A 12125-nucleotide genomic window follows, 5' to 3' on the forward strand; every position below is an offset into this window, starting at 1 on the left:
TTGATTTTAACCTCCTCTGACGCACCATTGCTCCTGCATTCACATAGCTTTTGATTCCTACCACTGATGACAAGCTACATCAACAACAATCTACACTGAATCAGAAGGGGGCCGAAAACCTGCCATTATCATTTGACCAACACAATGCACCTCAGTGCCGGACTGGGCACCAAAACCGGCCCTGACAAAGTGCTCGGCCGGCCCCCCACCCCGGGGATTGGGGGTGCTGCCAGGCTCTTTGCCAGGGCCGGTTTTCGGCCTTTTTTGTTACAGGGCCGATTTTGCAGGGGCCCAAAACCGGCCCCCACCCGTGCGGTGCACCGGGGGATTGCCCGGTGCCCGCCACTGCCAGTCCGGCAGGCGAATGGTCAAAATCCGCTATGCTCTGCACATAGAAGACGCAACCAAGAGATACATACCGGTTTTTCCCGCTCCGCTTTCCCCAGTGATTAAAATACACTGGTCTTTGTCCTGGTCCCGAAGAGATCTGTATGCCTCATCTGAAATAGCATAGCTGGAAAAAAAACAAAGGAGACAGCATTCACATCAGACTGATGACATTTAAAGCATAAACTTCATGTGCTAATGCATGTACATATTATTGAAATAACAAAGAAATCCTATGGTGAGAAATTCAAAGCTGAAGATCTAGCGAGGGAAAGTGCGTTCCAGGCGAAAATGCTGCAGCTTCCCTGAGTGAACGCGGTTATCGAGGGGCAGACAGCCAGCCAAGAGGGTCTTACAAGACATGACCCATGAAGAATGCCACCATGTCATTGAGAAATGGAAAACAAGTTTACACACTCACCAAGATTAACTAAAAAAAGCGATATTACAAGAGTAATCGGACAGCCAATACTAGCTGAAAATGAACCCCAACCTTTTACTTACAATTCAAATTCCTATCGACCTCCTGGTGTTGTATTACATAGATGTCCTAAGGGCACAACGTTCTTCCGTATTTGTTTTCTGCACCCTAAGGGAATGTTTTGATTAAAGACAGGGCTGCAGACACTTCGGCTCAAATTTATATATATGGCATCTTGCAAGCACATATTTCATCCCAACAAGGCCTCAGGGGAGAGTTACCTCATATGCACCTGTGCCATAATGCCAGTGAAAAAAGGCACAAAAAAAGCTGTCAGAGGCATATTCCCTATGCACTACATTAAAAGTGGGGTACAGTCTGTGCGCCCTGTGTCGGCACGGACAGGAAGGAGAGCCCAGGGGTTTCAGGCGCTTACGCCTGAGCAAATCAAATAGGCAGGCGCAGTCAAATACCTCTCTCTGGGAGGCAGGTAGGAATTCCCTGCCTCCCCTTTGTACTGCACTGTCTGAAAGTCGGACTAAAGTACATTAGGTGTGCATCTCAGCCTAACACACCGCTGCATCTCCTTCAATACTTAGATGCCTTATTTGTCAACACAGCGTCTCAGTCTTTTTTTTAGGTAAGGCTTCATGTTTGGTCATGTCCTCAGTGTTACGGCTGGAATCTCTTTATTTTGCTTTTCTTTTTTGAATGTTTAAATCCACGATATGTGGAAGTAACCCCATGTGAAAATTTTCCATTTTCAGGGCACACATTTCTGCCTGAAAAATGTTAACAAGCATTTGCAATGCATTAGGTCTCGCATTTACGCGAGTTTGAGCTATTGACATTGCAAATAACAATGCCTATTGGCATTGTCATTTACAATGCCAATAGCTTTAACTCGTGTATTTGACAATAAACGTGTATGGGAGAAGTGAAGGGAAAGAAAATTGATTGGATCAGAACTGGCGGGTCTTGACCCTCAATTGTTCCAGATGCGGGGGGCTTCCTCAGGGAATAGTCCATCACCTAAGTGTTTGTGTTTCCTCTTCTGAGCATGGGTTGCAGAGGCAGTGTGTGCATACAGGATGTAGGGACTTCCAGTAGTGTCAAAATATCGGTTACGATGTCCCGCTCCCAGACATGTTCATAGTTTTGAAAGAAATGTTCATACAGTTTTCGAATATTTCTTGGACGAGCACACCTGAATGAAGCGGACCCTGTGCAGATAGTGAGTGCTGCAAAGCAGGGCTGGCAATTACAGTGAGCAGAGAGCGAGGCTCTTTATCAAAGAAGAGATGAGGGTGAAATGCATCTCGAGTACAAGACAGCTGTTTGAATAAACCACTCCACTTTCTAAGGCACTTCAGGAAGCGACATGATTGCTTTGCTCTCTTCTCCTCTCTGAATGCCAGAAATACAAACGGAATGATGTCTAAGCAGCTCGCTGCACACCTTTGAAATACTTGTGCACTGGGGAAGAAGAACATCCCATATTAAGGATCTTAGTACAAAGATCGGTAGGACCGATCTCTGGGAATTTCCGGAGGTAGCCTGTAAAAGGATTTCCAAACCTGATTTAAGAGGCCATATAAGGCAGCTGAGATTAGCTACTCTACATGGTTCAAGCTCCTTCGGGAAACTCACTAACGAGTTCCTCCTAATAAAATCAGAAACAAGAGCAGAGGTCTTTCTCGATGTAATTTATCCATCTCTTGCTAGGAAGCTTTATTTGCAGTTAAGGCATGGTACTTTACCGCTCAGAGCATTCACTCATAAATGGGCAAGATCAGAAAATGCAGCCTGTCCGGCTTGCAATTATAACCTTGAAGATATACGCCATGTCCTGTTTTTCTGCCCCGCATACCACTCAATAACGAAAAAGTGGCTTATTCCCCTATGCAAGAACCTAGGGTTTAGGCAATGCATGCTCGCATGCAGGGTCTTAACATACGACACTCACCCCCCAATTGTTTTTGCTATGTCTCGCTTTTTACATGGCTTTTGGCGTAGAAGGAAAAGCTTTCTTTAAAATGTTTTGTCTTTTTATCAAATGAGTCTTCTTGATAACACCAGTTTAATTTTTAATCATTGTATTAACTTGACTCTATTTATTGTTTTAATGAAATGTGCAACTTTCTTGTAATTTATTCTGTGCTTTTATGGTCTCCAACCGAAATAAAGTTATCAAATGAAATGGTTTTTTGTGCCAGCTGAACAATGCAGTCTTGCAAAGCAGTCATGTTTTGGGCTCGGGAAAAACAGGAACATAAAACGAAACTGGCTTAGCGAGATAACGGGGAAGATTGCAAGACAGCAAGGATGTGATAACAAGCAGGAAGTGGGATAAGGGAGGGGGTGGCAAATGGTGCGCACTTTCGCGGCCGCTTTGATGTTCTCAGTGCCGTGCGGCTCACTGAGAACATCAATGCGGCCACGAAATGATCACGCAGGCTGCCAAATGGTGCGCGCGCCCGGCGGGCGCATATGCACTGTAGTTGGCGGCCTGAAAGCACTGGTTTGCACTTCCAAATCCCCCTTTTACAAAAGCTCTTGCGAGAGCAGCGCTAAAGCGCTGGCGCAGGCGAGACCTAAAAAAGAAAGCGAACTGCAGGTCGGTAATTTGGCAATGTCCGCAGACCACTAATGAGAACAGTTGCTGTACAAGTTTGCGTGGTTTATGGAAGGGCTATTTTGATTGGTTGCTGGTGGCCAAAGACAGCCATATTCTGCTTGTCTGAAATATCGGCTAATCAGATTAATAAAAGAACAGCGATCTGATTGGCAACATGTTAAACCACTCAGAATACATCCCTGCACTAGGCTGCTGCCAGCCAATAATAATCGCTGCAGTCATCCACACCCCTCTGGACCACAGCTTGAGGCCAAGGGAAATGTATGCAGCCTGAAGAAAGGAGGTTTGCAACATAAATGAATCAAATTAATCTGACCTTCTAGTTCATCTAAAGAGGTGATCAAGATGATTTTAAATCCAATTTTGCTTCAGTGGAGGGCTGAAAACAATGACTAATTTCACTGCTTTGGCTTTTCACCAAAATATTTCACCCAGCGCTACTCACAGTCCCTACTTGCAGACGATGAACTCCCCTTTACACAAATTAGCCTATATTTAAAATAAATTTAAAAAACCTATAAAATAAATTAATTGTTATTAGACTGAGTTAAGACGATGTACATCCAGTCTGGTAGGGGAGGATCCTATATTCAAAATTTTAAGAAGACCATTTCAAGACCTACGGATTACCCTTTGGTCATCATCAAACAGACTTCTAAGAAGGCTCACGGCATGCTGTGACTTATTTTGGCAACTGTAAATTCGTTTCTGAAGTTAAAGAGAAAAGAAGTTTGAAGGCCATCCTTTGCCCTAAACGTATTTACAGTATCCACAGCAGGCACATGCATGGATCAGTCAAGTGTTAAATTACGCTCGATTATTATCTGGAAAAGAATGGTTCCAGAGACCAGTCGTATCAACCAAGATGCCTAGGTAGATGATTCTCTGGACAATTTTCTTCCCGACTCCACTGAGTTGAAAGGTGAACAGCCATAAAAGAGGGAGAACTCACTCGACGGACAATAAGATCTACTGAAGACAACAGCCATTATTTGTCTTATAGTAGGCAAAAAAGCTTCCATATAGTCATCACTAAGTACCGAAGAAATGTGATGAATAGGAACACCACGTCATGTTCTCACATCAAACATCAGGTGTCTTTGGAACTATATTTTTCTATTAATGCTAAAACTAGGCTGACCACATCACTCAGTGTCACTAAGGACTAACACCTGACGGCAACTGTCTGCAGCTGAAAAGTGCCAGAGGCATTGGGATTGGAAGGTCTTGATCTATAAGTTTGCTTTTTACTCAAGAAAGTTATGGCATACAATGTATTTTGTTTGGAGCTGGTTAGCAGACATTCTTAAAGCTGCATTTTGGTAGTGTGATTCTATATTAAAACATTATTTTTTTAATTTCATATAGGTGCAGTGTTGAACAAACTTAGAACTAGCTGATAATAAACCTCTTCTCTTGGCATACATTCTTATCAACTGTTAAGTAAAATTATTGTTTTATCATAGATACAGATGCGAATATCTCTTTTTCTCTGCTACAGTCAAATGGTTCACAACAAATAGCAAAAGTTATATTAACTATTCAGTTAATAGAATATTAGAAAAAAGAAAAGTGACTTACTCTGACAAGTACTTTACAACAATCTAATTGATCAAAAAAGCCATACATTGCGAGATTATACTGAGGAAAATCTAGTAAAGCATTTATGCTTTTATTTGTAGGCAGCTGCCTTCTTCAGCACTGTCCATTATTTTTTTCCAATATAAAGCGTAGCACTTCAAACTGGCATAAACTAACAATGGTTGAAGGAGATCACCGTTAAGGATAATTATGATCATTTAGGGAGTAACTAACAACTAATACTCCTTAGACCATCTCTCAAATTCACAGCAAAACCAGCTGCTCTCCGGTATGAGAAGGAAAGATTCCTGGCTAGATGAAAGTTGGAAGTAGCTGTGCCCTCAGAGCAGATTCATGCCAGAAGCACATTCAAGCCAAAACTAGCATCTAGCAAAATACAATATCCATCATGTATAATTTCTTGAGACAAAGCACCTCATGTTCCAAAATCATAAAGATCACCATTATACCAGAGGTCAATCAATTACCCTGTTTCTTCATAAAAATCTCAATGTACACGTCAAAGTGTTTAAGCATATTTTCTCAGATCTTAAAGTCACCTAACTTTCTTTCTTACCCCTAAGTGTTATGGCTGTATCTTGTGTCATTATTTATAGCTACAGACCTGAACCACATGCCCTAGTTCCAAGTCACTATACAATTAAAACAATCTAAATGCAGCTCAAGAAAAGCATTTAGTTAAAAGCAGCTGTGGGGCATCTGTAAAAAAAAAAAATAGTGACCGTCAGCATTCATCACAAACCGACGAGGAAAATGACTTACCACATTCAGAAATGTGTAATTTTATTTAGCCAAAACTTCTAAGGGCGTTCTTCTATTCTAATGGAATATTCATAAATGTATGTTACTAAAAGCAATCTACTTTTATAAACTGGCTGAAACAGTCATGAAGTAAGCAAGTTGGTATGCCACTGTCAAGACTCATCCCACTAACTATCCCTTTCCCACAAACAAATCGTTTAACAGAACATAAAACGAACCAAATAAAGCATTAAGCAAATGCAGCTTGATAGCATACCAGCTTTAGAATAAAAATAAATGTAACAAGCATGCATACAGAACAGTCCATTATCATTTCAAAGAAGCAGAATCTATAAAGCAAAAACATATGTGAAAGGGTAAGTCCGATCTCTCAAGAAAGTTTCTACTTCCTATCCTATGCAAATAGAATGGCGTTTTCAATAAAAAAAAAGAAGCGCCCTTACAGCACTACTTGGAATGCCGCCATTGGTTCCAATTGGCCAGCTAAGTTGCCGTACTTTTTACGTTCTTAGATGCTAATCATAGCAGCTTCATGTTATCTAAATGACATATTAAAAAAGTTTCTTTATTTTTTGGGATATCATTTACTTTCCCCTGTAATAGGGATACCTTGCATTTGTGTATGTGCGAATGTTATCATACCTAAAGTCCAATTTGAAATTCAGAAGAGATTTGGCTCCCAGGGAACAGTGCCAGCTACTTGAATGCGAATATTAATTTCAGAAGAAGGCGGCTATTCATTTGGCCTTCACTGACCTTTGAAATGGTGGACAGAACCACGCTCTGGGCTTATTGGGAAAAATGGGGTTGACTTAAGACATGTGTGTCCTGGACATCAAACTCATGAAAATGTCCAAGCTACTAAAAGCAACGGAAGTAATGGCGAGTGTAATGCCCTCTTCAGTTATGGTAGCAATGTGCTGCAACTGCATTTTAGCTCCCTTACCGCTCACCCCCAACATGATCACTGGCATGAAGGCACACCACCCACTTACATAGAGTTGGCAGCAGACCATGCTTTGCAAATGCTGGAAAGAGCTGGATGTCCGGATGTATAGATTTTAAACATACAACATGTGTGTCAATAATATTTTCCTTTGAAAGTGTAGATTCACTGCCCAATCATTTGATTCCAAATTAAATTGTACATCATCTACCTTGAGTAAGCTACATATGGGGACAAAAATAAACTGGGTTATTATTAGATTTGCTAGTGGTCATGGTGGTGTCGGCGTCTCCTCAAAGCTGAAGATTTAGCAGACTTAGAACATTACCAGGATACTCGACAAATGGAAACGCTGCTCCGAGTTATAAGGAGCACCGACCCGATCCAATTGAAAAAGAAGGTCGTAGCTAACCCACAAGAAAAATAGGAGACAATTCAGTATTCTTAACGAGAATAGTCCTGATTGACATACAGGAACTAAGAATAAGAAAAATGATCTAATGGTACATGGAATGGGATAAGAATATTTGAATCATTGTGACTGAGAGAAGCTGTCCCGTCCTGATCCTAGAGGTGTATCTACACAACATAGGAATAAATAAACCCACATAGATGGACAAATTGATTTAAATTCATCAACACTATTGCGATTATCCTGCTAATAATATTGGATAAATGGTCAGTTTTTATGGAAAAAGCTATGGTTTTTAATTGAGTCCTGAGGAAGGTGTTAAAGAATTCAAAGACACACCGAAACACGTTGACACATAGACAAATAAAATAATGTAGTGTTTTTAAAGAGTTGTTGGATGTATTATATGTAACTTAAGAACATATACTTGGAAATGAGCATATGAAGAATTGAGTGAAACGTTTACTATTTTTTGAACTATTGCACTATTGGTATAAAATAGCTGGAGAAAAGTTACTTTTTAGGGTGCTTTATCTGTAAATGTTAAATACATATGTGTTCATTACTGTGAAATGCTTATGAAAAACTGATTGCAGACACTGTGTAGAGACTAGATGAAAAAAGTTTTTAAAACTGATTTTAAATTAAATGTAATCTCAAGCCGGTCAGTTGGCCTGCAATGTGTGGAATGAAGAATTTTTATTGAAGTAATATGTGTTATGATACTTAATATTTAAGTGCAATTGTTTGGTTCAGTGCAAACTAATTGAGATATTGTGATTGGAAGTGTATTTGGACACAGAAGGGAATTTCCTTTTTTTTTGTTGATAAGTGCAATACTAGCCGGTCCCTTTTGGTCCAACTAGGGTAACTCTCTCACTTTGTTGGGTCAACACCTAAAGCTGCAGGTGGAAGAGGACAAGTTTATCAAATATTTACTGGGCTTCCCCTGTTCAATTTCCAACGTTTTATCTCCTGAAGAACTTGTAGTACCTTAAGTAGAGGACAACACTGAGTCAAACAACCTATGAATTATTTTTAGAAGATTGTGAGGATATCGTTTTTGTATTAATTGTTTTCTGTACGATTTTATAACATTTTCTTTTAACACAATTTATGAACAGATTCCCCCTACCAAAGGTATTTGAGGGAGTACCAAATATAAGAGACTGAACATTTGTGGAGTTTTCCCAAGTTACCATCTTGCTCTCCCTTGATCAACAAGCATATGAAACCACTCCAAACTGCTACTTAGTTTATTCATACACAGGCAATGGCCATTTAAATACATATAGGACTTCCAAAATATAACATAATAGTGTTTAGTTCTTTACTTTTTCACTGAGCAGCAACAATGTAACATCATGGGCAGAATGGCACCAAAATACAACTGCAGTTTTGAAATCTACTATATAAATGGTAGTTTCATCCATTCTCAGTGGGGAATGAAACCCTTGACCGGGATCCTACAACAACTAAGGGTGAATGCAAATTATCTGGCTTAGTCTAATCCCCAAAATACATAAGCCTTACACAGCAAACCAAAGATTGAACTAGAAGTGCTGGATACTATTGCTCAAACCACAGCTGTCAATGAATAACTTTGAGGCAGTCATCAGTAAACAGAGAATCAAATACACACTCTTTAAAATAAATGAGCTAGAATCTCGTAAAAATAAACCTAGGTAGGATTACTCTGGTCATACTCCTAATCTCAATAAAGAAACAACTTTGAAAAATGTCCTGCAATTCATCCTCTTCCTAATTCCAGAAATACCCAATGATCCACAATAAAAACTAAACAGCTAATAACCAGCCCCTGATGAATGCACATTTGTTGTCATCATTGCAACTCCTGGATTTTTGACTATTACAGGAGACCGTGCCCTCACCTAGAATGACAGACGTGCCATCACGCTTCACTTCACCCACCCACAAGAACGTCTCCATTAACTACGAAGATCAAGACTTATAAATAAGTTTGACTGCAAGGTATTTCAGCTATCCTGGCTGAAGAGGGGTGAAACCCCGAAACCGGTCCTAGGATGCTTGTTTCCAGTCCAGGGAGGGCCTGGCAGTTCGGGCTGGACTGTTCCCATTGGACACAGGGTCAAGATTGATTTGCATATGGCTGGGCCCAAACTGGAATGGCATGGTGAGCAAAAAAACGATGGATTTAGGCCCAGGTCTCTGTACTGGGGTGAATGTAGGACATTGTTCTGCATTCTGTCCATCAATTGTTGTTTTTGCATTTGTCACCCCGAGTGGGAAGGGTATGCCCAGACGTGGGTCCCGTGCTTTCCATGCCACTGGAATCAAGCTATCCTGGCTGAAGAGGGGTGAAACCCCGAAACCGGTCCTAGGATGCTTGTTTCCAGTCCAGGGAGGACCTGGCTTGGCAGTTCGGGCTGGACTGTACCCATGAGGCACAGGGTCAAGACTGATTTGCATATGGCTGGGTTCAAACTGGAACGGCATGGTGAGCAAAAAAACGATGGATTTAGGCCCAGATCTCTGTACTGGGGTGAATGTATGACATTGTTCTGCATTCTGTCCATCAATAGTTCTTTTTGCATTTCAGCTATTATTACCCGATTCCATGCTGGACAAAACTAGACTACCAATACAGCCATTTCACTTCTGGCTGTGAACTGCCTTTTGCACTTATTACAAAACAAATCTCATTGTTCCCTCCAAGTCAAAACCAATTTGAGCATTGGCCGTTTCTCCAAGAAACTGAAGACAGTAAAAGCAAAAGCAGAAAACAGTACAAGAAAGGGAAAGGATTTGTCAAACAATATAACAAAGCATTGGCAAAGCCAATAGGTCTTCCCTACAAGAGAGCTATTTGCTTTGTCAATTCTTTTTATGCAAAAAAAAAAAAAAATTACACACAAAAAAGGGGCAAGATTGCCGATCATTTTTAACAGATCTATACTTTGAAAATGTCCACTACAGCTGAGGACTCACATCAACTACTGACATACCTCTGCTCACCCTGTCCCCCGGCGACAGAGTCGCTGGAGGGGGACATCACCAGTAAAGAAATCTGCTCAGTAATTAGGAACATACAATCAGAGAAGGAAATGGAGCCCAATGGTGTCCCCGTTGAGTTCCTTAAGTTGGTCGCATCTCGGGTTGCGCCATTTCTACGAGAAATGTACCTCAAAAGCAATGAGAACGGGGTTCCTACCATAGAACATCAGATTGGCCTCGATCATAGTTGTACACAAACAAGGGAAACCTGCAGATAATTGTGGATCATACCAGCCGATCTCAATAATAAATGTAGAGGCCAAAATCTTAGCAAAATTACTGGCCTCCCGACTCGTCCCCATCGTTACTTTAATCAGTCCGGCTTTATGCCTGGCCGCAACACAGCATTAAATATCCGCCGACTCCAGAAGGTACTGGGCCGGAAACATTTAATTGCAGAGGATGTCGTAATACTTTTCCTAGACGCCAAAATGGCGTTTGACACAATTGAGTGGCCATACCTCTTTGAGGTGTTGCTGAGACTGGGTTTCGGTCCGAAATTTATTTGCTGGGTTAAGCTACTACACACGGGCCTAAGGTGCCAAATCAAGGTAAATAATCACACATCCAGAATGTTCCCAGTGAGGAGGGGCACCTGGCAGGGGTGTCCCCTGCCACCATTGATTTTTTCACTGATGCTTGAACCCTTGGTGACATGAGTTAAGGGAGACAGATTCCTCAGAGGACTGAAATGGGCAGAGGAATGGGAAGACAGGATATCCCTCTATGCGGAGGATATCTTGCTCTATCTTGCATCTCCTACAAAGTCCATACATAGAATTCTTAACATTTTCACAAAATTCAGGAAATATTCCAGATACGCTATCAATTGATCCAAATCATTGGTCAACACACTCCACGGGCCCATCCCAAAACTCCCGTATGGATGCGAGGTTAGGGTGGCGAAGGAGGGACTTCGACACCTTGGTGTCTTCATAACCCCAGATCCAACTCTCTTCTATATTAATAATCTTGAGGCCCCCCACACAGACTGCAAAATGACGTGAAACATTGGAGGACACTACACCTGTCTTTGCTGGGGCAGGCAGCCCTTTTCAAAATGTTGGTTCTTCCCCGCTTTCTATATAGCCTTCAGAACTGCCCCTTTAAAGTCCCCGAGTCCTACTTCCAGCACATAGATAGTGAAATCAGGACATTACTATGGGAACGGAAGACACCCCTTATAGCCATGCACAAATTAACCAGAAACTGGTACGACGGGGGGAATAGCACTCCTTGATATGCGCCTCTACTACTGGGTATCACAGCTAGTGGTTGTCAAACATTGGGTGTATCGCCCCCAGACAGAACCCGCTTATCAACTAGATAGATACCAGATGGGAAGGGTTCAACGAGGCTCTATACTCACACACAAAGAAAAGTCACTATTATGGCCCAACTGGCTTAACCATGGATATATGGCGCCAGGCCAACAAAAAACCTGGCTGGCAAAATAAGCTGACTCTCGCCACGCCACTATAGTTCACCCAGAGACTCTGGATGTTGGGCAACCAACTGGACTTTGATAGATGGGACACCATCAGTATCTCGAGTAAAGAAGACCTCTTGAAAAGGGAAAAAGTCTTAAAATTCTGTGAACTCCAAAAAGAGTATGATCTGGACCAGAAGGAGGCATTTCGGTACCTACAAATCTGTCACGCCCTAAATGTGGCACTCCCAATACCAGGGGAGATACCAGAGTCATCCCCATTGGAAGATAGTGTGCTGTCGGAACCCCTTGGGAAACAAAAAGCCATATCACTGATATGTAGGAAACTGATCAATAATATTCTTGATCCACTCCTGCGTCTGAGAAATAGGAGGCTGATCTGGGGCTACTTGACAATGACGAATGGCAAACTGCAATAATGTCCCCATATGAAGCGGCTATCCCATTAAAGTTCCATCTGTCTCCGCTGTT

The 12125-nt window shown here is 41.6% G+C and overlaps 1 protein-coding gene across 4 annotated transcripts in view; it reads right to left on the reverse strand.

Moving 5' to 3' along the window:
- The window catches only part of MYO1B (myosin IB), a 715692-nt gene that overhangs the window by 522980 nt on the left and 180587 nt on the right, over positions 1–12125 (reverse strand). For all 4 annotated transcript variants that reach the window (XM_085648784.1, XM_085648782.1, XM_085648783.1 and 1 more), the window contains exon 4: positions 420–514. In XM_085648784.1, coding sequence (XP_085504910.1) covers positions 420–514 — 95 coding nt within the window. The remainder of the gene's footprint in view (positions 1–419; positions 515–12125) is intronic.

The sequence above is a fragment of the Triturus cristatus genome, chromosome 3_2, assembly GCF_964204655.1.
Source record: "Triturus cristatus chromosome 3_2, aTriCri1.1, whole genome shotgun sequence".
Taxonomy (NCBI): domain Eukaryota; kingdom Metazoa; phylum Chordata; class Amphibia; order Caudata; family Salamandridae; genus Triturus; species Triturus cristatus.